Here is a 27,495-nt window from a genome sequence, read left to right as displayed (position 1 = left end):
CACTATTAGTTTCACTGATTGCATAACTGCATGAAGTTAGTTTACTAGTTTCAGCTCCCATTGAAATAACTTTCGTCGCCATTGGAAATTCCAAATCCACTCTAACTCATCTCAGAACCCACAATCCTCTATGACAAATCCTTGAAGATTTGAGATCGAGAAGAGTCTTGGAAAAGTAACTTTCAAAACACCACAAGGTAACCAACTATCTTCCCAGAAGCAGATTATCCTGCCATCCTTTAGTTTCATAGCCAAGCCTCTGATCATCTTCTCTCTCGCTTGTGGCTCCCTGATTTGTAATTGACAAATATCCTTCCAAAGATTCCTTTTTGTAGGTACAAACTAATCACAAATTATCTAAAAAAAATTTATGTTATTACAGAAACATACAATTTTCTTTTAAAGTGAACAATCCTCTTTCTAAAATCTCCACCAGCACTTGAATAAAAATATTGTATTCCAAATTACCGCGCCACCAACTCGCAAACCTCCAACCTTTTTGAGAGCCTATACGACTTCCAAATCAAAAGGTCTTTTCTATTTTTTTCTTTCAAGTATGTCAATGTTATAAGTCTTATTTTATATATTTTTTCAAGAGATATGAGAAAATATTTTTCTTTTTCTTTGTTTTTTATGTAATTCAATACTCCAAAATAGTTTTTAAAAAATTTGGAATATTATTTAATTTATAACAAATTTTAATTACTAAATTAGTCGTTAAACTTTTATTTTAATAGACAAATCAGTTCTCATATTAAATTGCTTATTTATATATAAGAATTGATCTGAGGATGTTAAAAGTTTTTAATTAAAAATTAATATTTTATTAAATAATAAACTGATTAGTTTAATATTTTATCAAAATTAAGAATATATATGATTGTCTAACCTGCTAATGTTATTTTTCAAGACATTTCAATTTCTTGGAAAATCATAATCAAATACTTTTTACGGTGTCAAAAGCTGAAGTTGAGATGAGTAGCAGTCCAAAACTTTCTCAAAGAAAGAAACAACACAAATACAAACAGAAAAAAACAAAATTATATACATGACATCAATAAATCAATTCTAATCTAAAACTTAAACAACCCCAAAGCAACACCGAAATTTAGGCAAAAACTACCTGCTTCATCTCATCTTAAAACATGTTTATTATCTCGAACTCATTTAGTGTAAAAATATATATTTGATAAAAAAATATTTAGTGTAAAAGTGAAAATGAATAGAATAATTTTATAAGTACATAAATATATGAATGTTAAAAGGCCTTTTCTAAAAAAAAAAAATTTCAAGTGCTATTTCGCAGACTCGCAGTTTTATTTTTCATTTTTGTTGAAAGTGCTAAATATTTAATCCCCAATTGTTTAAAAAAAAATACATATGTCGATTATATTCTTACATTAATAGTACGAGTTTGATCAATATTTTTCACCACCAGTTCTTGCATTTCATAATGCTTAAACCATAGAGTAATGGTATGTGATTGAAAAAACTTATCATTTTTTTCTAACATTTGATCAAGTATTATACTATATATTAACTTTTTGAACCATAAACTTTAAATCATAAATTCTAATAATATAAAAATAAAGTGTTATCTCAAAATGTTTGTTAATATTAATAAAAAGTGTTAGACTCCTTAAAAGAAAAAAGAAAAAAAAATCATCACCATTAGAAGAATAAGAAAAATACAGGTATGAGAGGAAAAGAAGAACATTGATTTTTTATAGATGTATTTTATCTTTTTTTTTAATTCTTTTGAAATATTTGGTTAAGAAATTTGTTTACCAATAACTTGTTCATTTAATATTATTATTTTTATATTAATTATATAATTATTATATATTTTGTCTAAACACTTGTTAGATTTTTAATATAGATATTTTCTGAAATAGTATCAAAATTTTTATGGAGAAAAGAATTAAAAAAAAAGTCAATCCTTATTGTTTTAGAATTATGTATCTCTACCTTTTATTGTCATCTTAAATTATTAACATGTCTAATGGATTGACATTTACAACAAATTACTGTGAAAAATTTTTATAAATATTCTTAAAATTTTTGTTAGTAAAAATCTAATAACAATAATAATAACCTTTCAAGTTTCAACTATAATAATAATGGGGCAAATAATACTGATAATTTACTAAATTCTCGGTAGATACATGAAACAATTACATACTTATAATATCCTGAACCTTAACACAAAAAAAAAAAAAGGCATGAGTTATGCCTAAGTCAAAACTAAACTAACCCCAAAAAGAAGGGTCATTAGCTAATTAAATTTTGGCACATTTACATGGATTAAAGAACTACTTGTCTACTTGGACCTAGCTTTGAAAAAATAATCTCCATTATTTAATCATGTAAGTCCAAAAGTTCAGCAACCAAACTATGCAACATCTCCTTTTCAATCTCCAAAACCATTTCTTCTTTCTCTTTCTCAAACTTGCTCCATTCACCTCTTTTATCCATGTCTTTGATACAAACATAATTATTCACATGACCTATGTCATAACCAAATGACCCTTTTACCCATTCCTTACCTATTCTCAACATCTCTGACTCACTTTCACACTCCTCATCATCAATATTCTTACTTAACTCCTCCTTGAAAAAATCTAACAATAGAATATCAAAATCATAGCTTTGGAATGAACATATGGCCTTGACACAATTTAGTAGCTTCATTGCCCTTTGCTCAACATAATCTTGTTCTTCAACTTCATAATCATAATTATCACAATCTTCATTATAGCTAAAGTTCTCATCCAATATGATATATTGGTCTAAGTTTGGTAGGTCAAATTTTGCAAGGCTCTCAATTATTTGAAAGGTGTCCATGAACTTTTGTTTTCTTCCTGTTTAAAAAAAAATCACAAAATTGTTAGCATCATTATATTATATTCTCATGTATAATTAAGCATAATTGATGAATATAAATATTGTTATTTAATTTAATTTGAGTAATGAAGAAAATGTTATATTAATGATGGAAAAGGAGGAACTTACTTTCAATATCGGCAAGGCTTTGATTATAGTGTGGGAATTCATCTTTTCCAATTTGAAGAACTGAAATTGGACTATGTTGTTCATCTTCTTGGAAACTTGAAATTTGCTACACAAGATTACAAATTATTTTAGATATCGGTAAAATACTCCATAATATTAACAATTTCTATCAAATTAGCATTAAATTAAAGTAAACTAATTATAATCTACAAGAGCAACTAATTAATCCCGAGGAACATGTATTACTTGGTTGTTCTTTTCGTTTTTTTCTTTCTTTTTGAATAAGGGATAAGAAAATAAATTTGCAAAACATGAGAATTTAGTTAATAATAATTAGTCCCTACCAAAAAATTAATTAATAATTATTGAGTATTTATGTTTTTTTAAAGAAGGCATGTTTTGGAATAGAGCATGTCAAAATTCAAAAGCAAGATCACGAATATTATCTTATTAAATATATATTATCATGTAAATGAAAAAAAAAGCTGGAAAATATTATCTTAATAACTACTATAAGTCTATAACTATGAATTATAAGAATCCAAATAAAAAACAATAGTAATCTTGCAAACTGTCCCACCGACAGAATAAAATAATGATAGAAGGGAAAGGGAAAAGAAGCATCCTAATCAACATGAAATTAATTGAAAGTCAAAACGAATCAAAACAAAATAATATTTTAACAAACAAATAGACAAAATAATATTTCCTGAAAGATGCCAAGTTATAAAAAAAAAATTCATTGTCACGTTTCATATTTAATTAAAATCACCGTTAAATGTGTTTTTGAGTTTCTTTGGGTGAAATACTGAAAACTTTTGTTTAAATTATGTTAATTCATATTTAAGAAAGATTTTTTTTTTAATAAATTAAATAAATCATTGCTCACCTTGGGCCCCGCCATATTTGTTTTTTGTTGCACCAAATCCTTGCCGACAACAACATCAAAGGGTGAAAGTGGAAAATTTTCACTTATCAAAACGTCGTCGTTTTGTGGTTCCCATGAAGACGAGTACCCTGAGGCTATTGAGGTAAAATCACTCTCATTCCAGCTAGACCCATTGCTGCTACTACACGTGGTAGTGGTTGTCGTAGTAGTTGTTGTAGTAGTGGACCCCATCATCACGCAACGGTGAAAATCCAACGGTTGAGATTGTGACAGTGGATATTTGTTATTGTGCTCCTCCTCCACAGTAACATCCTTGAAAGATCTCCACCGTATGATGTCCTTGATCTTGACGGTGCTGATTTCGACTTCATCAGTGCTTCCTTTGCAAAATGTTTGGTTCCTTATTCTCCTTGACCTTCTTGATGACGAAAGCTTGCGTGAGATGCTACGTGGCAAGATCATAGAGGGTGATTTCTTCACTAAGATGGTCTTGAATGTGTTTATTAGGGTTTGAAAGGTTGAGGGATTCTTCATTTGGGTTTGCATGCTACTTTTATTTGTTTGATTAATCCTTCTTGGTAGTGATTTGAATCCACTTGAAGAACATGATGATGATGAGTTTGAACAATAATAACTATTATTATTATTCTCACTCAATAGGTCCCTTAGGGTTCTAAGAGGCCTTCTCTCCATTGTGTTGAACCTCTTTAGTTGCATTTCCCCACTCATCTTCTAACTATATATATATAAATAATAGCAACAATATTTTTCCTTTCAATAAATATGGAACATATAGATAGTAGAATGAATAATATGGAGATAATGGAAGAGAGGCTGTGGAGGAAATGTGATGTGATGTGATGTGAAAGTGAGGAATTGGAGTGAATGAATATAAATAGAAGGGTGAGAGGGATATAAGAAGATGAATAAGAAAGAGGGTGGTAGCTTCTAGGGGGGAATCTCAATAATCCCTAAAGATATGGTGAAATGTATGGTGAATATAATGTAGTAAGGGAAGTACTAACTAGTACAATAGTAGTGGTGGTTGTGTAAATTATTATTAAATCTAAAAGATTAGAGTAATGGGGCAATGTTGTGTTGTAGGGGGAAAGGGACAAAAATGTGTAGAAGCGTGGATGGTTCTCATGGTTTATTTTAATAAGTGATGAGTAGTGAAGAAGGAAGAGTGAGAAATAGTAGCTAGTGACAGTGAGGTTCAAGTTGGAGGTGATAGAAGCATGTCCTTTTGTAGACATATTTAGTTGACCCAAATCAACTTGCACTTATAAAACCATGCATGTTATGATATTTTAGTTAGTGTAGACTTGGTTTATGTTTTTATTTTTTATTTTTTATTTTATCTTTAATATTTTTATTTTTAGAATTTTATAAAAAATAAAATAGTTATAATAATCATAAAAGTTTATTTTTTGTTTTTTTTTCCTTCATAAAACTTTAAAAATACAAAATATTGAAAATTAAAAATAAAAATGTAAATCAAATATAGTCTTAAGATTCCTCAATAATTTGATATTTAAAAGTTATTTTCCTATTATAACATTTTGGAAGATTTATATTAAAAGGATATATTCCATTTCTTTTTACTAAAGTTAATCTTAATAATTTAAAAATAGGAAAATTAAAAATTAAAAACTAACTTGACAGTTTAATTTTTTTTTCTTTTAAGAATTCTTTTATCCAACACACAAGAATTGTTTAAAGACCATTATTTTAATTAAGAGTTTACACATGTTTTTTATTTGAATGTAGTTAACAGATTAAAAACCCTTTATTATATAAATGGTGTCGTTTCATCACACATGCATGTATCTTGGGACATATACCAGCCTATGGATACTATTGCTACATATATAGACACTAATAATTTTGCACTTTTTGTCCCCTTATAGGAATTATATTCATTTGTAAGAGGACCATGCATCTTACTATAAAATATACATATATAAAGGTACCAATTTTCACAAACCAAAATGATGATGAATATATTTTATAAATTAGAGTGTTGAATTGTTGTTGTGTTAACCGTAAACCCAAAGGGGAGGAGTTCTTAAAATATAAGAGGAAAAAGACAATTGTAAAAAATGAGAATCAAGTTTAATATCAACAATGTTCCCTAGCTACCAATAAAGTGAAAACAGCTAGAGTCCTCGCGTCTTGGCAAGAGTGCACCTAACTTTGGCTATATGCATGCTCTGCTTATTTATTTTACCTGTTATTTTTTTTATCCATTTTTGATGAATTTTTTTAAATATTTTTTTTATAATTTTTTTTGTTATCAAAATTTTACCATTTATCTTTTCTGATATTATAATTTATTGCATTTGCTTCAGGAAATAGGACGACTAGCTGAGCGCGCTTTATAATTTCTTAAAAGCAATTCATTATTTCGTTCAGCAACAAGAAGATAAAAAATTAGTTCAAAATATTTTTAAATTCTTTTTCTCGAGTAGCACATTCAAGCTAAGGCATGAAAAGTCGAAAAAGTTTTTTCTGATACGTCATAATCCGTTATCTTTTTCACACATAATTTTATTCGTGAGGTAATTTAGAACATTGCTGAGTTGTATTCATTTATGGATTTAAAATCCTGTAAACGCAAGTGTGTCTACTCACAGGGGCGGAGTTAGGTACAAGCAAAGGGGGGCAATGGCCCCCCCTAATTTTAATTTTTTACATGTAAATTATATATAAATTTCAGTTTAGCCCCCCCTTAAAATTTTATTTTAGTCTTATTTTATTGTGTAAATATTTTTTGCCCCCCTCCAATATTTTTTCTAGCTCCGCCCCTGTCTACTCATATTGAGCTTGAGGAAGTATTACTATATTTCGATGATTATATCTTTTTTCAAGGTTTTTCCACATATCTCCAAGATCTTTTAGTGTGAGATATATATTTATTTTTCAATCCTTTGTCAAGATTACAATAAAGGAAGATCATGACTTTGGCTTTATTCTTTTGGGATGTCTTATTTTCACCTTTAATGGTATCTCCAAGATTCAATGAATCAAGATAAATTTTGACAACTAATATCTATGATAAGTAATTATTTTAAGATATATCGAGTACTAAATTGAGAGAACTTTGACATAATAAAAATTTATTATATGTGTCTTCTTAAATTTTGATCAAAGCGTCGTGCGGTGAACGTGCTGTGAAATAAATAAAAATAAATAAATATAAAATAAAAAAGTGTAAATAAAAAACTCTAATATTAATATTTACTGATGTTGTTATTTCAATATAAATGAGAATATATATATATATATATATATATATATGGTGAATGCTATCCAACTCTTCTAAAATAACATGTAAGTTACCTTCATTATGTATCATATTGTAATTGGTCCTTATCTTAACCATGGTTGGGTTATTTTATAATTTATTATTCTTAAAAATATCAAAGCTCCACTCCCGTTAATTAAAGCACATTCCACTCCTCCATTTTTGTTCATCACTTCATCACCTAGGTTGGGTCCTTTCAAACACCGTCGCGTTCGTGACAAGAAGCGCCAACGTCATCGCCATCTACTGCCCTCCCACACAACCTCTCTTTCTTTAGTGCATCATCCCTTAGTCACGTCGTTGAATTCCGTCGTCCATAACTTGTCCTTCCCAGTATAGTCAGCACCTCTTTTTGCCATGAATCACTGCTTATCCACATAATTAATGGTTAATTTTGGTTATTAAATTTTTTTATTAAAAAAATATATCTTTATTTAATTACGTGATTGAAAATATATTTATATGTAAAATATAATATAATAAAATAAATCTATTCAAAGTATTTAAAAGTATAATTAAAATTATGAACATACAAATATAATAATAAAATTTGTACTCCAAACAAATAAACATATTTTTTATCATACATATATTATTTAAAAAATAAATATATTATTAAAATTAATAACAGAAATTTAAAATGATAAAATTTAACTTTCTTACTGTATTTTAACGGGCATGGCGATGACGTTGACGCTTCTTGTCATGAACGCTTGGAAGGACCAAATCTAGGTGATGAAGTGATAAACAAAGAATGGAGGAGTGGAATGTGCTTCAATTAACGGGAGTGGAGCTTTGATATGTAAGGAATAATAAATTATAAAATAACCCAACTATGGTTAAGACAAGGACCAATTACAATGTGACACATAATGAAAGGCAACTTACATGTTATTTTAGAGGGGGTTGGGTAGCATTTACATATATATATATATATATATATATATATATATATATATAAGTGTTTATATTATTATTGTGTGTCTATTGTTTGAGACTTAGTCTTTTATTTAATGAATGCTAAATAAGACAAATTATAGCTGTTTTTGGCTGATTTTCTTTAGTTACCAAATATTTTCATTTTTTATTTTCAAACTCTATTAATGTAATCTATTTTGAGAATTTAAACTCTTTTTTTTACTGAGAAATCGAGCTGTCCAAATTATTAAAAGATAGACATCTATTTTTATCACAACATAAATATCCATAAAAATATATTTCGGTGCAAATTTTTACTATTTGCAAATAATAATAAAACTCGTTCCATATAAAATAAAATAGGGTAGATTTAGGATAGGATCGCATAATACAAAAATTTGCCTTAGTTTGTAGAAAATGACAAATGTAGGTTGTGTTTTAGTTTGTAGAAAAAAAAAAGTTGAAAAATGATTGAACTTTATAGAAATATTAAAAAAAATAATCTAAAGCCATCTTGTTTAACTTAATATTTATAATTATATATTTATTATATATAAAATTATTTATTTATTTCAACAATTATTAAAAAAATACAAAATACAAATATTTTTAAATTATTTTACAAGGTCTCTCAAGGATTTTTAAAACTTTATCACTATAATTAACAACCAACTTAAATGGATTAATTTAAGTCTAACTCTAGATATTAAGGTTATATTTAAAAAAGAGACTAAAAATAAGAGATAAAAATAAAAAAATTGATATTAAATTAAATTTTTGTATTATATTTAGTATAAAATGTATATAACTGAGTTATATTTTAGTATTTTCTTTGATTTAAGATAAATATAAAAAGAAATAAAAATATTTATTAAAATATTTTTAATTTTTTAAAAAATATTATTAAAATTTTAATTTCTATTTACAAAAATTTTAACTTTTTGTGTTTCACTTTTTAAAAATATTGAAGATCAAAATTGTGTTCCAGTAATAAAATTTTAATCTTAATTTCTAACCATTAAGCACAAGACAATCTGAGTCTCCTAATTTTAATTTCAATTTCCAAAACCAAATACTATCTAATAGTTTATACCAAAAATCATAAAGCAAGCCATTAAGTTATTACTATAAAGAAAGTATATTCTGATTTTATGAATAAAATTGAATGTGAAAATCTTCATGTAAAATATTCTAATTTTTTTTCGTATGCGGTGATTAATATCTTGTTGACTTTTATATAATACCCAAAAAAGACAATGCTAAACTAATATTTGATTGGTTTAACGGCTCATTTGATAAGCATCAATAATAATTTATATAATTTTTTATATGTCATGTCTTAAATAAAAGTCTTTTGAATATTTTATTTTGTAATGAATATAATTTCGTTTATGAACAAATTTATTAATAATGTTGTTACGGATCCGGCCCACGGATCCCGGACCTAGGGTCGAACCCGAAACCCGGCTTACCGGGTCAACTCACTTCATCTCTCTAGAAGGCCCCGTATCGGCCCTCTAACCAACTTTTGAATTTAAACACACCTCTTATCTCAGCCAGATAAGATAAGAGATAAGATAACCGCCATCATCTATAAATAAGAGGACCCAAGTCCCACCAGGTAATCATCCATCCCACACACCTTATACCTCTTAGATCCATTCTGACTTGAGCGTCGGAGTATCTTTGCAGGTACCTCCCCTCCGCTCCATCTGGGCCATCCAACATCCGATCCAGCTCGCAGGTTCCCGGTTCTCCTCAACCCGTATCAGAAGCACTCTGTACATTGGCGCCGTCTGTGGGGACCTGCTACGATCAGACCGGATGGAGGACATCCCGGAGGATAACCCATCAAGCCGGGACGATTCCCAACCACGTCGTCCGGTCTCAGAACACCGTGAAGCCACAAACCAAGCAAAAATAGCAAGCACCATCCACCACGCAAACGAACACGTCACAACGGACCCACAACATCCTGAGAAAACCAGAGACAAAGCGGCACAAATCATCCAGGAGCTCTGTCTCCGGGTCCAAGAGCTTGAAGGCAAGTTAAAAGACGGAGAAAAACAAAATAACGGAAGCCATGCAACTTCCAGGTCAAGATCCCACCGCGGCAGGTCGTCAACTCGGCAACGCAATAGGAGAGATGATCACAGCGCTTCACGCAACCGCCGACGCGAGAAATCCCCTGAGCAGCGATACGACAAAAAACACCATCGCAGCGCCTCTCGGGATCTAAACCGTCAACACGATTCAGACGAAGACCGGAGATACCGAAGCACCAAGCGCACGAGAAACGACCACACCATAATGGGAGCTACACCCTTTACGGAAGGAATTTTAAGAGCAAAACTCCCCAGAGGTTTCGACAAACCCACCGACATGAAATACGACGGGACTAAAGACCCGCAAGAGCACCTAACGGCTTTCGAAGCCAGAATGAACTTAGAGGGAGCATCCGACGCAGTCCGATGCAGAGCCTTCCCAGTAACCCTTGCCGGACCAGCGATCAAATGGTTCAACGCCCTCCCGAACGGGTCCATAACTAGCTTCCACGACATCACAAGAAAATTCATGGCCCAGTTCACAACCCGAATCACCAAGGCTAAACACCCCATCAGCCTATTAGGGGTCACACAAAAGCAAGAAGAATCCACAAGAAAATACCTTGACCGCTTCAACGACGAGTGCCTGACGGTCGACGGACTCACGGACTCCGTTGCCAGCCTCTGCCTAACTAACGGGCTCATGAATGAAGACTTTCGCAAACATCTCACCACCAAACCGGTATGGACCATGCACGAAATCCAGAACGTCGCCAAGGATTACATCAACGACGAGGAAGTCAGCCAGGTCGTCGCTGCCAACAAGCGGCAACACGTCTCCAACCAACACGGCAACCCGACTCCTCGCCATAACGTACCACCCAAAGAAAACCAACGAGACCACATTAAACCGACCCACCGACCTCCAAGAATAGGGAAATTCTCCAATTACACCCCCCTAACAGCACCAATTACGGAGATATACCACCAAATAGCAGATCGAGGCATCATCCCCAGGGCCCGACCACTCAAGGAAAGGACAGGAGGAAGCAAAGCCCTCTACTGCGACTATCACCGCGGATACGGCCACAAAACACATGACTGTTACGACCTTAAAGACGCCCTTGAGCAGGCCATACGGGACGGCAAACTCGCAGAGTTCGTCAAAATCATCAGAGAACCAAGGCGCGCCGACAGGGACAAATCACCAGAAAGAGAAGGACGCAACCCAAGAACTCAAAAACCGCCCAGGGAAAACACCGAGGAAGATCCGACCATCATAGTGAACGTCATCACGGGCAAGGACGTGCCAAATAAGTCAAAACTAACAATAAAAAAAGACCTCAAGGTAATGGCTGTCAAAAACCACGACCCGGTCGCCACTGCCGACAACACGATAACCTTCCTACCCGAGGACTGCCAACACGGCACCTCGGCCGAAGATGCCCCCTTCGTCATATCAGCTCGAATCGGAACAGGACTAGTAAGACGAATACTCGTGGACACGGGTGCCGACTCCAACATCCTCTTCCGAGGAGCATTCGACAAACTCGGGCTCCACAACGACAACCTCCAAACGCACCGCCACGGCGTCACGGGTCTCGGAGATAACTTCCTCAAACCAGATGGCTCGGTCACTCTCCCCATCACCATAGGAACAAGCAACCAGAGAAAGACGATCCTTTCCGAATTCGTCGTCCTAAAAGATTCCACAGCTTATAACGTCATTCTCGGAAGAAAAACAATCAACGACTTCTCAGCAGTCATCTTCACCAAATACCTCCTCATGAAATTCAGGGCCGACGACGGCACCATCGGAACCATTCACGGAGACCGGGAAGTCGCCGCCGAATGCGACAACAACAGCTTAGCCCTAAGGAAGAAATCTCGGGACGCAGCGGGAATATTCCTCGCCGACCTAGACGCCCGACTAGACGGCCAACCCAGACCGGAACCAGAAGGAGACATGGAAAAACTACAGATAGGGCCAACCAAAGAAGAATATACTTTCATCAACAGAAACCTCCCGTACGACCTCAAAGAAGAACTCTCCCAACTTTTGAAAGAAAACAGAGATCTATTCGCATTCACACTAGCCGATATGCCGGGAATAAGTCCCGACCTAATGTCCCACCACCTGGCAGTAGACCCCCTAGCCAAACCAGTGGCACAAAGAAGACGAAAAATGTCACCAGACCGAGCCGCCGAGGTCCGAAAACAAGTGAAAGCCCTACTCGAAGCCAACTTTATCCGAGAACTCCCTTATACGACTTGGTTAGCCAACGTCGTACTAGTTAAAAAGTCAAACGGGAAGTGGCGAATGTGCGTCGATTACACAGATCTCAACAAAGCATGCCCGAAAGACGCCTTCCCCCTACCAAACATCGACGGTCTAGTGGATGCAGCATCGGGACACCGGTACCTCAGCTTCATGGACGCATACTCCGGCTACAACCAGATTCCGATGCACCGACCAGACGAAGAGAAGACAGCATTCATCACTCCAGACGGAACCTACTGCTATAAAGTAATGCCCTTCGGCTTAAAAAATGCCGGAGCCACCTATCAGCGACTCGTTAACAAAATATTTCGCAACTTAACCAGAAACAAAATAGAAGTTTACATAGATGATATGCTCGCCAAGACGGAATCCGGTGAGCAACTAACCATCGATCTAAACATCATAATGAACACCCTACGAAAACACCAAATGCGACTCAACCCAACAAAGTGCGCTTTCGGAATGGAAGCAGGAAAATTCCTCGGATTCATGATCACACAACGCGGAGTTGAGGCAAACCCGGAAAAATGTCGTGCCGTCCTCGAGATGACAAGCCCCAAAAACCTCAAAGATATCCAAAAGCTCACCGGCCGACTAACCGCATTATCCCGGTTCCTCGGAGCTTCGGCACAGAAGGCAATCCCCTTTTTCAAACTCATGAAAAAAGGAACCCCCTTCAAATGGGAGACAGAATGCGAAGAAGCTTTCCAACACTTCAAAAAGGTCCTAACGGAACCTCCAATCCTCGCAAAACCCCAAACAGGGGAAACACTATACCTATACCTCTCCATAACGGAAGAAACAATCGCAGCAGCACTCGTCCGGGAAAACGAGAAAAAAGAACAGAAGCCCATATACTTCATAAGCAAGGTGCTACAAGACACCGAAACATGCTATTCACGACTAGAGAAGTTAGCTTTCGCCCTCCTCTCGGCATCCCGACGACTACGACAATACTTCCAGGCCCACCCCATAACGGTGCGAACCGACCAAACGGTCAAACAGGTATTACAGAAACCCGACCTAGCAGGAAGAATGCTAGCATGGTCCATCGAGTTATCCCAATTCCAGATCAGGTTCGAGCCCCGAAACGCCATCAAAGCACAAGCCTTGACCGACTTCATCGCCGAAATGACTCCGACAAAGCAGACACCCGAGCCATGGAAACTACATGTCGACGGCTCATCAAACTCCACTCACGGAGGCGCTGGAATTATACTTGAAAACCAAAATGGGATCACAATTGAACAATCAATAAGATACGACTTCCCAGTATCAAATAACCAAGCAGAATACGAAGCCCTTCTGGCAGGCCTAAACCTAGCTCGGGAGGTCGGCGCCAAGATACTCGAAGTTAACACCGACGCCCAGGTGGTATGCTCCCAAATCAACGGGAGCTACCAAACCCGGGACCCCCTGCTCCAACAATACCTCAAAAAAGTAAGCGAAACAAAAGAAGGATTCGAAAACGTCTCCATACACCACGTCCCCAGGGAGCGAAACGCCAGGGCGGATCTACTTTCCAAATTAGCCAGCACGAAGTCAGGACACGGCAACAAATCGCTAATCCAGGAGGTCGTTAAGTCGCCTTCCGTATCAACGGAAATCCACGCACACCTAACATCCTCAAATCAGGAATCTTGGACATACCCGATCTTACAATATCTCCGCGACGGAGTCCTCCCACCAGATCCGAAAGAGGAAAGGCGAATAAAGAGAGAAGCCGCCAACTATACCATGATAGCAGGACAACTATACAAACGCGGATTCTCGCAGCCCCTACTTAAATGTGTCGAACCCGGGGACACGGAATACATACTCCGCGAGATCCACGAAGGGTGCTGCGGTCACCACATAGGAGGAAAAACGCTAGCCCAAAAAATCGTCAGGGCCGGCTATTTCTGGCCGACGATCATCCGAGATTCCATACAACTGACAAAAAGCTGCGACAAATGCCAAAGGCATGCCAATCTCCACCAAGCCGCCCCACACCAACTCAGCATTATATCGGCTGAACGGCCGTTCGGCAGTTGGGGAATCGACCTCGTCGGGCCCTTCCCCACGGCACCCGGCCAACTCAGATATCTCATCGTCGCCATAGACTACTACACCAAGTGGATTGAAGCCGAACCCCTGGCATCTATCACGGCTACCCAGTGCCGGAAATTCGTCTGGCGACAAATCATTACCCGGTTCGGAATCCCCGAAGTCATCATCTCCGACAACGGAACTCAGTTCAAAGACAAAAAATTCAGAGAACTCCTAGAGGGATTGCATATATCCCATCGCTTCAGCTCGGTAGAACATCCCCAAACAAACGGGCAAGTGGAATCCGCCAACAAAATCATCGTCAAAGGACTTAAGAAACGACTTGACGAAGCCAAGGGGCTATGGGCAGAAGAATTAGGATCAGTACTATGGTCGTACCGAACAACACCCCAGACGAGCACGGGAGAAACGCCCTTCCGACTAACATACGGCGTGGAAGCAGTCATCCCAGTGGAAATCGGAGACCCCAGCCCCAGGAAAACGGTCGGAGGCAACGACGAAGAAGCAGAACGAGACCTCGTGGACGAAGAAAGAAGAATAGCTCACGTCAAAGAGCTAGCACTCAAACAAAGAATCAGCCTAAGGTATAATCACGGCGTCATCCGACGAGAATTCGCGGACAACGACCTCGTCCTACGACGAAACGACATCGGCCTCCCGACCCCAGGAGAAGGAAAGCTCACACCTAACTGGGAAGGACCATACAGAATCAAGGCCGTAATAGGAAAAGGAGCGTATAAACTCGAACGACTAGACGGCAGCGAAATACCAAGAACTTGGAACGCGGCCAACCTACGAAGATACTATACTTAAATAAGTCATTCTATATTTCCCTTTATTTTTTATTGTTTATTGTCTTTCAGAACCTCGGGTACTCTTTCCCTCACGAAGGGTTTTAACGAGGCCCAACTATTCAAATTTTTTTTTTCACTTCATCCCCACTACAAGTCACTACTGTTTCTTAAAACACGGAACGAAGACACGGCCATCGTTGGAGGACTGATCACCCTTCAGGCCGAATGCACGGATATCCAAAAAACCGACCAAACGAACGGTTACGTTAGAACAAACAAATACGGAAAGGCCCGAACGGCCAAATACACACCACAAACGGATCATACAAAAGGCCCAGACGGCCGAAAATACTATTAAACGATCCCCAAAAGTCACGGCCCTTGGCCATACCAAAATATTCAGTAACTAACAAATTCAAAAATAAAATACAAGAGGAAACTACTCAAATATCTACAATCCGCCCATCACGGACGGTCTTGAAGGCCCCTGTCACAGACACATCCACACCGGGAGCCAACACCAGGAATTGCGCCTTCATCGTCTCCTCGGTAGCAGCAACGGCATCCCCAGCATCAGCCAACAAAGCCGCTTTCTCCTTCTTCAGGGTCTCGACCTCAGCCTTCAGAGTTGCCGACTCAGTAAGAAGCAAGGCGGCTTGAGAACTCGCATCCGAAGAACGCTTCCGCTCTTCAGCCAGTTGAGAAAGTAGCGAAGTCTCAACACCGGCAAGACGGAGTATCTCCGCCCCAGCATCCTCCGACGACTTCTCCGCCTTCTCCTTTGCAGTCTTTGCCGTCTCAAGCTCTTCCTTCAACTTGGTCACATCGGCTTGGGCCTGCCGTAGCTTCTTCTCCAACAAACCCGCTTGAGCCATCACAGGCTCAGCCTTCCGAACGACCACAGCAGAACGAAGGAGGGCACGGTAAACCGACTCAGCCTGGAACGAGACGTCGCAACCGTCAAAAAATGACTCCGTCCCTGGCATCAAGTTCTGATCAATGAAACCCGTGGCATCGAAGCGTCGGTCCATCACACTAGGGACCAAACCCTCCCCCTCAAAAGTCTCGCTAATCGGCTCCTCAGCCCTACTCCTCTTCCGGGAAGCCTCAGCACCCGACAAAACGACCACCTCGGGCGAACCAGGAGGAACTTGAGCCCCAGTAGGCGCTCCCGAAGAAACTACCCCCTGAGGTGGAACCTGAGAATCCACAGCCGGATTTGAAACGGGAGTCGACGGAGACGACGATCCCTCCTCCCGAACCAACGCCGCCTTCAACCTTGCCAAGGTAGTCAGCCCGCTAGCCATCTCAACTGAAAAGAAATCAATAAAAGAGTCAAAAAAAAAAAAGGGGAGAGCACACCAATATAAGTCCGACAAGCCTCAGGATCCCCCATAACGTCCCGGGGATTCAACGGACGCTCGCCAAACAAGTGCCATAAAACACTGGCGACATCCTTATCCTCCCGAGATAAATCGTCATAAGAAACCTTAGTCAAAACCGACGGCCCGGCGCCAAAGTTCCAGTACGTCGGAAACCGGCGCTCGCCTTCCAAGGTAAGCCAAAACGGGCGGTGCCCCTCAACGGGACGCACCTTAAAATACTCCCACTTAAACCCGTGAAAAGAGTCCTCATACAACCCGAAGATCCGACGATGAGGCTGCGCCCGGAAAGACATATACCCTTTCCTATGCTTCCCCTCCTTAGTCGGAAGAGTGCACAAGAAAAGGAAAAGAAAAACGGGACCGAAGTCGGGAGATCAAGATATTGGCACACCAACTCGAAACAACGAACGGCCGCCCAACTGTTCGGGTGAAGCTGAGACGGTGCCACGGAACACCGACTGAGTAGACCCTGAACAAACGGGGAGAAGGGGAACCGCACTCCGAGCCGAGTAAACATGGATTCGTAAACCCACATCCAGTCCGGCACGGTGGGGGAACGGAGGTTTAGGTAGCAGACACGCTCATCCGCATCAGGGAGCACGAGCTCATATCGCCCTTCCTCCTCACCACCACCACAAATCGCCCCCTGATCGCGGAGCCGTTGGAGATCACCCTCCGTCATCCGCGACGGAACGCCCCAGACATCGCTGGTCACCCAACCATAGCGATTGGGAACACCCCTGGAAGGGGCAATGGGGGCACCCACACCCTCATTTCTCCGACGCTGCATACCTATAACAGGGAGGAGCACCACCATCAGCCTACCAACTCTAACAATGACAAAAATAATAACCTAAAAACACCACTACCAAACCCAAACGTCTTAAACCACCACTACAATCAAAGTAAAAACGGCGGTGCTCAGCCCCTTCCCCGAACCCAACGAAAACACCAGACGCGGCAAAACAGATAGCAAAAACAGAACAGGCATGCACAAACAAATATGAAAGGAAAAAAGCAAAAACACCAACCTGGTGAAACTGAAGGAAGCTTGAGAAGAAGGCTTGGAGACAAGAAGAAGCAGAACGGCACTAGGAAGCAAAAAACCAAACGAAGAGTCCTCCAGGAAATGAACAGTTCCCTTTTCTTTCGGAAAAAAGAAAAAACTGACGAGGGAAATAAAAACCAAAGCAAACGGTTTCAAAAATAAAACGAAAAGACGTAACTGACCCTGGGGGGCAATAAAAAACTCACGGGGGTAAAAAGGAGAAAGACCCCTTCACAATAAATGCCCCCTCGGAAAGGCAAACTAATCAATTGCACCTCAAAAGACGCAACAAGTGCAGCGAGACACGGAAAGGTCACATCAAAGCCAAAACAAAATCGAGGAGCCGACCTCATCACCAAACGTGCACTCGACCAGCACCAACGTAAAGAAACGGCTCGAACTCCTAGCGACAAACCGAAGACACTCGCTCTCTCGCTACGGGGGCAACTGTTACGGATCCGGCCCACGGATCCCGGACCTAGGGTCGAACCCGAAACCCGGCTTACCGGGTCAACTCACTTCATCTCTCTAGAAGGCCCCGTATCGGCCCTCTAACCAACTTTTGAATTTAAACACACCTCTTATCTCAGCCAGATAAGATAAGAGATAAGATAACCGCCATCATCTATAAATAAGAGGACCCAAGTCCCACCAGGTAATCATCCATCCCACACACCTTATACCTCTTAGATCCATTCTGACTTGAGCGTCGGAGTATCTTTGCAGGTACCTCCCCTCCGCTCCATCTGGGCCATCCAACATCCGATCCAGCTCGCAGGTTCCCGGTTCTCCTCAACCCGTATCAGAAGCACTCTGTACAAATGTAATTTTTATTAATTATTTTATAATTAATATTAAAAATTAAAGAGTTAAATGCCCCTTACATATTATTCATTATTAACTTACTCTTCAGATTATATTAGTTTGTGTACCTTTTAACAAATACAATAGTTACAATATAATTTATTTATTATATATTATTAATTTTACAACTAAAATAGGTTAAATAACACTTTTTTATTATAATTTAATTATTTTTTTCAAAATTTAGAAGGCCTCTCCTTTTTTCCCTTCTTTTTTTTTTCACTTACTCAATCTCTCTTATACATTACTACTAATTAATAATTATTAATTTGACAATCAAAATATATCACATGATATTTTTTATTATAGTTAAAATTAAAATTTATTAAATATTATTAATTTGACAATCAAAATATATTACATAACACTCTACATTATTACAATTAAAATTTTTTTTCTAAAATTAAAAAATTCTCTTCCTTCTCCATTCACTCTATTTCTCTTGGCTTTTTAATCTATATACCATAATTTTCAAAACAAAATCAAAATGTTACTCTTTTCAAATTATTTATTCACATGCTATCGTTTTGTCACGTAATATTATTTTTTTATTCATTTGATAAAATCTTTAATATTTATTACCAGAATGTTCGATATTTATTTTTAAAATTTTATAAAATATATGATATATATTAAAAATAAATTAAACAATACATATGTATACAAATACATAATAACTTATTATGATGTATACATATATAGTATTTTTTTTAGATTATTATGTTTGCTACACTGAATGAATTGAAACTCATAAATATTTCTTCATTACAAGGGAAAAAGGTTCTAGTCATTCTAGATAGATTATGGTTTTCTTTGTAATTAGATAACTAATTTATCATCAATAAGGTTATGATCTTTAATGAGGTCTTGTTTTGACTAGACTGCTGAGTCAGAAAATTGAAACTACTAAATTTGTCATTACCTTATATACAATTTCTTTTATTTATTTATTTTGTGGGGTGATTTTGGTTAATTAATGTTTTTCAGGGGCAAGAGTTATTGCTGGAAACATTTAATAATATTTTACTTGAACTCAATTAGTTAAATGCAGAACTTGGGCTTCACTAATTCATCAATATTTTGTTTTGCATCTAGCTAGATTCAATTCTCAAAATTACACCCTCTCTAATACCATGGATTATGGTAATAAGTACACTATTCCAATACCTGGAATCAAAGTTTTGGTGGTGGATTGTGATTCAACATCTCTAACATTGGCATCTAAAATGCTTCGTATCCTTGGATATGAAGGTAATTTGGTTTTCTCTTTTTTTTTTTTCCGTTCTATGTACTATATACCAAATCTTTTTCCAAAAATCATCAATAATTTAATGAATTTAATTTTGATGCACTAATCAATTATATAAAAAGTATTTTATACAGTCATACAATTTTTTGGATAATTATTCAAGTTGTTAATGTAAAAGACAGTTATTTTTACTGATGTGACGATACGTAACTATATACACGTATAAAACTACTTTATAATGTACATCAAAATCAAATTTTAATTTAATTACAAATATTTTATCAAAATGAACCAAGCATTTAGAACATTTCTAATGCTAGTTCTAATTTTATTTTATTTTGGATCCAAAAAAAAAATTTGTGAGACCATATATCATAAATAGTAATTTAAAACTAAAAATAAAATTTGTTCTTTCAATGTTTAGTATCAGTTCAATTAAAAATTTATATTATTTTAAATTATTTTATCAACATAATTATACAAGTGATAATTTTATTGGTTCTTCATTAAGGTGATATCTTTAAAGTGATACTGATTCAATTTTTTAAATTAACTCTGATACAGATTTTAATTAAATAAATTCTCTTACGCTTTTATGCAATTATGTGTCACTAATTTAAAAAAAAAATAATATCTTTAGTAATGGTGGTCGAACCCCTCATAAAATTTTAATTTTATTTGTGTATATTTCTGTTTTGACCAAATTTAATCATGTATCATATTTTTGTACTTTTTTTAGTAACGTTTTCTTTTTCCTATTTAATAGTACTCTTTTTTTAAGAGTTAATTATCAAAATAATCTCTAAAAGGTTGAAAATTCAATGCCTCAATTTAGTGTTGAAAGACAATTCAACTTGACTCGTATTGATATTATTTTGGAACTAGACTGAAGAATTAAATATTTTAAGGAATAAATTGACTCATACTCATTTTAAGATCAATCTAAAACTAACCATTTTTTAACTATTGTACTTGGTACAAAAGTACAATGTATTTAATCTTTACTTTTTTTTTATCTCTGTAATTTCTCATTTTTGACTGATTTTAATTGGATCTTATATTAATTTTTTTTCCCTTTTAGTTGTGACTGCTAAACTAGGTTCTGATGCTTTACCAATTATTGAGAAGAATGAGCTTCACCTTGTGCTCATGGAGATTCATTTGCCTGACATGAAAATGTTTGAACTCATTGACAAAATCAGAGAAAGCTATGACATCCCATCTTTCAGTAAGTTCTCATATTACTTTTTTAATCTGTCTAATTAAACTCTTAAATGCCACTAAGGAGAGAAAAATTCTTTAAGTGCTCTTAGAACACTACTAAATAAATTATGAAAATAGAATATAAAAAAAAAATTAAAATGTTTTTATAAACCAAACATACCATAAAATTCTATTATTCTACTATTTTCTTTTTTATTTCTATAAAATCCTAATAATAATTAAAATAATAATAATAAATATTGAAAATAAAATTAAAAAAAAAGAAACCAAAATCATTGACCAAAGTATATGTTTGATTGCATTGTAGTTATGAGTGCTGATGAAAATCAAACTTCAAAGTCAAAAGCACTAAGCAAAGGAGCTAAACTCTATTTCATAAAGCCACTTCTACTTTCTGATTTAAAGGGCCTCTGGAAATTTGCATCATGCAACACAAAAGTTTCAACAGTATCCACTGATCAAAATGGATCAAAGGGTATCACAGTGAACAAGGATCAAGAATGCAAACCACTGAATAATAATAATAACAAAGAGAAAAAACAAGAACTTGTTGAATCATCAGTGGTCCAGAGAAGGAAAAGAATTAGGTGGACTGATCATTTGCATATGAAGTTCATGGAAGCTGTTATCTTAGCAGGATCTGGTGGTAAGATTGAACCCAAGTTTATTTTTTCTTCATTGACTCAAATAAGTTTTTGATTTATTTAAACTCAAATAAGTTTTTGTTTCTGAAAAGATATTCAGAAACAAATGAAATTGGTCTCTACCATCATCTTCAATAGTTCAAAACTACTAATTTTACAGGACCGAAAACATAATCCTTTTTTATTTCTTGCCATGGCTACTTGCTACATGCTTATAGTCTTGTACAGTAATGATAATGGTTGCTGTTTTCTTTTTCTTATGATGATTAGCTGGTCCTAAGAAAATACATGAGTATATGAATGTGTCAGGAGTCACAAAAGAGCATGTTTCAAGCTATTTACAGGTTTGTTATTTTCTAAAGTGCAACACTCTTCCTAAGTTTGTTTTTAATATGCAGAATGTTTTTGGAACATGATTTATGCATATTGAATCAGTTTTGGTGCATTAAAATTGCCAGTGTTAATATGGTGATGCTAGATGCTAAAGTGTGGATAATCTTTCTGCATTAACATTAGCATTATCATCTACTCCTTCTGTTGAAGAAAGAATAAGTGTTTAGTTAAAAACTTTTGTTCATAAACATCTGTCATCAGCACTATTTCTTGAGTTTTGCTTAATTTTAATTTCTTAATATGCATGTTAAAACCTTAAAAGACACTTAATTTGGACAAAAAGTAGTGCATAAAAGAGAAATTTGTTTGATTATTTCAGAAATATCGCCAATCTTTGAAAGCGCAAGATAGTGAAATTCAATATCAAAGGAAAATGCTATCATCTGAGTTGAATTTAAGATCATACCAATTGAAGGATCTCTTCCATTGCAAGTCAGAGCAATTTCTTGATGCTCCTGCACATCTTCCTTCCACAAAAATTCCAACTGTTCATGAACCAGCTTTGAGCCAAAACCAATTACTCCCAGGGACACTGGTGCAAGGTGAGATGAATGGCAATGGTGTGGAATCTGTGGAGATTAGCCAAGAAGAAAGTTATACTAATGGAAGAGTTTCTGAAGAAGATCAATTAGACCCAAGTGAAGATTTTGAAACAATAATGACAAATACTGAGCCTTGTTTCACTAGCTGGAGTCGGCTACTTGATCCTGAAGAAACTTCTTACGAGGTTTCCTCTAAGGATTATACTGCTGAAAACAGTGAATTGAATTGTTCGATGCCGATGGAGAATGATATGTGTCAACAGTTTCCTGCATTTCCTTCAGTACCATCAGGAAATGTTGATGAGATCTTCAATATTTCAAAGGAAACTGAGAATGCCTGTGATGAGGATTTAGATAGTTGGCTAAAAAGCTTATAGTCCAGGTAGTATAAGTCATGCAAGTTTATCATTTTTCTTTTATATTTTTAAGGATGTTTGTTCTTTATTATTATTTAAGGTGATTCTCATTATTATTTTGGTGAATTTTGTAGCTAACAAGGATTCTGAAGAGGCTACTCTGATAGTGGAAAGAATCACTCTGAATGATGCAGTTACTTGAAAATGTGGAAAGGGTTGGAAGGGTATAAAAAGTTAATCAGTACCTTATGATTTTTCAATGTTCATTTGTTATTATTTTCATTAATTTTGTACTTTGGAGTTGACAAAATTGTCATAAAGACTCATTGCTGGTTTTCAATTAATTTTGATCTTTAAATAATAAATATAACTTCCCTATTATTATCAAGAACATCTAAACATACATAAGTTTTATTTCCTTACATTTTCATTTATATGAAACAGCATTCAGCATTCTTATATACTAAGACCTGAGGAAGGGAAATGTAAGTAGTGAAATGTACAAGAAAAAAGGATCTTATATTCACAAATCATCCTCGACAATTATGCAAGCAATCCTAAGCTTTTAAAAGTGCAAGATAATCATCAATTATGGACATAGCTGATGATCTGTATCCAGAACCAAAGAGATTATAGTGATTTAAATAATGATACAACATATATAGGTCTCTTCTCTCCTCAAAACCTGGCTGTTTAGGCATCACCTGCATAAACCATAAGGAAACTATTAGCATCAGAAAATTTCTTCATGAAACTGATGGCAAGACATTAATAGTTAAAGCAAGTTCATGTCATCATGGCAAGTCAAGGTATACAATAATTTAGCCAGGATAAAATGTGGTGCAAGATAGTTATGAATCATAAGTAGATGTCAGCTAACAAACATTACCTCAAAATATGAATTATAGAATGATGCTCCAAAGCCGGCACACCAAGACATTCCGAATTCTGCCTCACTGTGTCCATCTATGGAACAGGAAAACAGACACCACAATCAGTCCAATTTATTCTTCAAAAAACTGTGTAGCTAACATAATCTTAACAGGTTTCGTTCACTCGTTCAATTATTAACCGAAATTACAGGGTTTTGCTTGCACCTACACCTCAATTGATCTGAACTTTCATACTTTGCATTCTTAGCTACAGAACAAACTTTTAGGATTGCAACTTACAGTAGCACGCTGGATCCAATATGACAGGCTCTCCATTTTTATCAGAGCTGATGTTTCCGCTCCATAAGTCTCCGTGTAGTAAGCATGGTTCTATCGCCACATTTTCAAATAGTTTTCCTATGCTTTTCACCAGTCTTTGTCCTATTAAGCAGGAAAATTATACTACATTCAAAATATTATTAAGCTAAAGTAGCTCCACAATAAAAAATGTTGATGCTTATAGATAATCCAAACAAGGATAAGCAAAGTTCGCGAGCAAATGACGAGTTTGACAAATCTTAATAAAATATTTAGGCCGTTGATATCTTGGAAAAGACTCGTGCTTGCTCGGACAATGTTGCATAAATCTACCCTCTCTAGACCCCCACCAAGTGAGAACCTTGTGTACTAAATCATCTCTTCTTGAGTTTGGTGAAAACTTATACCACAAAGGAACCATATTTCTATTCTGTTCCCAGATAAAAAATTACCTCTTTCATAAATGAGACTGTCGCCATATTGTCTCGATGCTAGCTTCAACTGGTAGCCCAATCTATGCTCTCCATAAAATTGAATCCAATCCGATGACCACGTGTTTATTTGTGGAGTACTACGGCATAACAAAGATGATCTCATCAGATATTAATTAGTACAAAGTAATCTCTATTTTAGATGTTTATAAACCCCGAAAATGTGCTACTTGGTCACATGAATGATAACAATAGCAATTGCAACAAGCCAATAACAAAGCCACATTTGATGAAGAGGGCCTCTTATACCTGCCAATGGTGTTATCGACATCAAAACCAAAGCCTTTGCTAGATTTTCCGGCTTTATGCATCTCAGCAAGTTTCCTCCCTAGAACAGACTGGGAAGCAATAAATTACAACTAAGCTTCATAAGTTTTCCTAATTAGCAGTAATTTGGGTGCAGCTCACTTGATTGCCTCTGGAAGCGCCGAATTCTATGAATTCCATAATGATGTAGGAACCACCAGTGGGAAGCTCTCCAACCTATAATTTCAAGCAACAAGTTACCTCAAGCTGGCATGTTACAAATAACAAACAATAGTATTCACATCTCTAATGTTAAACCATCTGACCTTATATGGCCTAGGCACACGGATTGTCCCGGTTTCATACATAGCCCCTAAACCAAGAGCCTCTGCTTCAAACATTGATGGTCCAATACTCCTAACATAGGGTTTCAACTTTCAATAGCATAATAGTTGGAAACAGTTCAAAATCAATTTAGAAAAGGGGTAATTTACACCTATCCCCTAAACCCTAGGTATACTTTTACCTGTTTGTTTTAACAAAGAAAGAACCAGAATCAGTGTCATAGCGACTAGCAAGGTTGATGCAACCACCACCAACAGGACTAATCTTGGTTATCTTTGTGGCTTTCCCTTCAGAAAGGATCCACTCACGAACTGGATCCATATTCATGCTAATGCTGCAAACTATCACACAACCATAAGAGTACAATTAAAAACCTTGGTTTATCTTCTCAGCTATAAATCTAACTAAATAACTCAAAAAGAAAAAAAGGGAACAAAAATTTTGCACACTCCATACCCTTACCATTCAACTTAGAACAAAAAAGGCAAACCAAACAGAAAAGTTCAACCACTACAACAGTGCCCCAATTACAAAACTCACAAATGTGGAGATAAAATTGCACTAAATTGCATGCAATAGAACAAATTAACCCAGTTCACAAAAAACATCATGTATGAGGCTACTTAATCTTTGAAGGGAAAAATGGCAAACCTGAGAAACAAATTGGATAGAAAGAAGCAAAGCAATTCAGCTACACAGACATTACTACTTTAATAGCATTGGAACTGAGTGTGAGACTATATAAATATAAAGAAATAGTAATATAGATTGCAATAACAAAGTGTATGAGATGAAATTTGATTAATACTTACCTGGTGATGTATTGATTTTGGTTTTGATTAAAGAAGTTGGAGGAAATCGAGGGAAGAAAGTGGAAGGTGATATGATTCCCACGTGTGCACCCATCATTGCTTATTCACTTCCTCAACACGCCCACCACTAACTCCTTACCTTGCTTCCTCTCAAACTAGTTACTACTTTCTTCTTCTTTTTTCTTTTTTTTTCCATCTATGTTAACAATAATAACTGTTTTTTTTTTTTGTCACATGTGTTATGAATTTATATATCTTTATGCAGTTTTCTTGCCACTATATCTGGATTCTCTTTCACTACTTCCTTGAATGAATTTAATTTTGATACATGCTATAAAATGTTTTATATTCTTATTCGATTACTTTTATTCTATAGATAATTTATTAAATAAAAGAATATAAAAATAAAAAAAATTAAATATACTTAAAATACTAGTGTTCTAATAATTTTAATAGTTAATTTAATTAATATATATTATATATATTTTTTATAATTGAAATTAATGATTAAAATTATTAGAACACCAATATATTTAATACACTTAAAATTCTTCCAAAAAATAACTATTACTATTAGTATGAAAAAAATAATTGAAATATCTGTATAAAATAGTCTAAATAAATAAAAATTAAATTCATGAAGAATATGTTTTTTTCTGGAAAAAAAAGAGAGAGTACAGAACCAGTTTTCATGGGGATTAAATTACTAGAGTTTTAACCAAGATTTTTTGTTTGATAGACAGAAAAAATTACAGCAAGTTAAAATAAATTCTTACAATCATTAGTGAATAAAATAGATACTTCAGAAGAAGGATAATTAAGCACTGAAAAACTATACTTACATAAAAGACGATATAATAATACCAAACTTTTTTAAAAAAAAATAACACGTGCTTTTTTAAAAAAATAACTATTAATTAGTTGAGAGGTCTAAATTGAACTCGTCTCAACAACAATAACGAATCTAAATCTAACCAAGTTCAATGTTCTTATAAATAACTCATGAAATTGAATAACCCAACTTAATCAAACTTCAATTGAATTTTTTGTAGTTATACGATATCTAGTTATATATGGACCTACATTTTGTGAGATTAATCCATTACCTTTTGCTTTGAGTCTTTCTTTTAATAATAAACTATTATTTTTAACTACAAAATATATAACTTAGATAAAAATAATCACAAATTAATTAAACTAATCGTATACCTACAAAAAAAATTACTTAATCAAATATAACAAAATTATTATAACAACTTTTTAAATCATGCGCTTACTTCTCGATTTCCTTGTCCTTCTCCTTCTCTGATTTTTTCTTCTTCTCTTCCTCTTTCTCCTCCTCTTTCTTCTTCTTCCAAATTCAAGCATACATGTTCTTCTTTTCTTCTTTTTCTTCTCTTCCTCCTTATTT

The 27,495-nt window shown here is 35.5% G+C and overlaps 4 protein-coding genes across 5 annotated transcripts; 2 read left to right on the top strand and 2 right to left on the bottom strand.

Moving 5' to 3' along the window:
* Positions 1 to 2,118: 2,118 nt before the first annotated feature.
* On the bottom strand, positions 2,119 to 4,932 carry LOC112755161 (uncharacterized). The gene is made up of 3 exons (XM_025803084.3): positions 3,902 to 4,932; positions 3,013 to 3,118; positions 2,119 to 2,861 (listed from the first exon to the last, which is right to left on the bottom strand). Exons 1-3 carry the CDS (start codon positions 4,628 to 4,630, stop codon positions 2,359 to 2,361), a joined length of 1,338 nt encoding a protein of 445 aa, XP_025658869.1. The 5' UTR covers positions 4,631 to 4,932; the 3' UTR covers positions 2,119 to 2,358.
* Positions 4,933 to 9,950: 5,018 nt separating this feature from the next.
* On the top strand, positions 9,951 to 15,653 carry LOC140177498 (uncharacterized). The gene is made up of 3 exons (XM_072210613.1): positions 9,951 to 12,493; positions 12,776 to 15,085; positions 15,365 to 15,653. The coding sequence occupies exons 1-3, from the start codon at positions 9,951 to 9,953 to the stop codon at positions 15,651 to 15,653; spliced, it is 5,142 nt and encodes a 1,713-aa protein (XP_072066714.1).
* Positions 15,654 to 19,725: 4,072 nt separating this feature from the next.
* On the top strand, positions 19,726 to 23,381 carry LOC112755139 (two-component response regulator ORR26). The gene is made up of 6 exons (XM_025803055.3): positions 19,726 to 19,843; positions 20,923 to 21,069; positions 21,373 to 21,711; positions 21,980 to 22,053; positions 22,422 to 23,026; positions 23,135 to 23,381. Exons 1-5 carry the CDS (start codon positions 19,726 to 19,728, stop codon positions 23,019 to 23,021), a joined length of 1,278 nt encoding a protein of 425 aa, XP_025658840.2. The 3' UTR covers positions 23,022 to 23,026; positions 23,135 to 23,381.
* Positions 23,382 to 23,498: 117 nt separating this feature from the next.
* LOC112755146 (protein-ribulosamine 3-kinase, chloroplastic) lies at positions 23,499 to 26,406 on the bottom strand. 2 transcript variants are annotated; one of them, XM_025803066.3, is made up of 9 exons: positions 26,085 to 26,406; positions 25,454 to 25,613; positions 25,254 to 25,344; positions 25,090 to 25,164; positions 24,931 to 25,019; positions 24,643 to 24,761; positions 24,173 to 24,313; positions 23,890 to 23,966; positions 23,499 to 23,704 (listed from the first exon to the last, which is right to left on the bottom strand). In XM_025803066.3, the coding sequence occupies exons 1-9, from the start codon at positions 26,179 to 26,181 to the stop codon at positions 23,558 to 23,560; spliced, it is 996 nt and encodes a 331-aa protein (XP_025658851.1). In that variant the 5' UTR covers positions 26,182 to 26,406; the 3' UTR covers positions 23,499 to 23,557. The 2 variants fall into 2 exon arrangements, with proteins under 2 accessions (XP_025658851.1, XP_025658856.1); XM_025803071.3 differs by having other exon boundaries at positions 25,924 to 26,401.
* Positions 26,407 to 27,495: the final 1,089 nt, after the last annotated feature.

The sequence above is a fragment of the Arachis hypogaea genome, chromosome 2, assembly GCF_003086295.3.
Source record: "Arachis hypogaea cultivar Tifrunner chromosome 2, arahy.Tifrunner.gnm2.J5K5, whole genome shotgun sequence".
Classification (NCBI taxonomy): domain Eukaryota; kingdom Viridiplantae; phylum Streptophyta; class Magnoliopsida; order Fabales; family Fabaceae; genus Arachis; species Arachis hypogaea.
The sequence above is the reverse complement of the archived record's forward strand: the minus strand, read 5'-3'. Positions and strand labels throughout refer to the sequence as shown.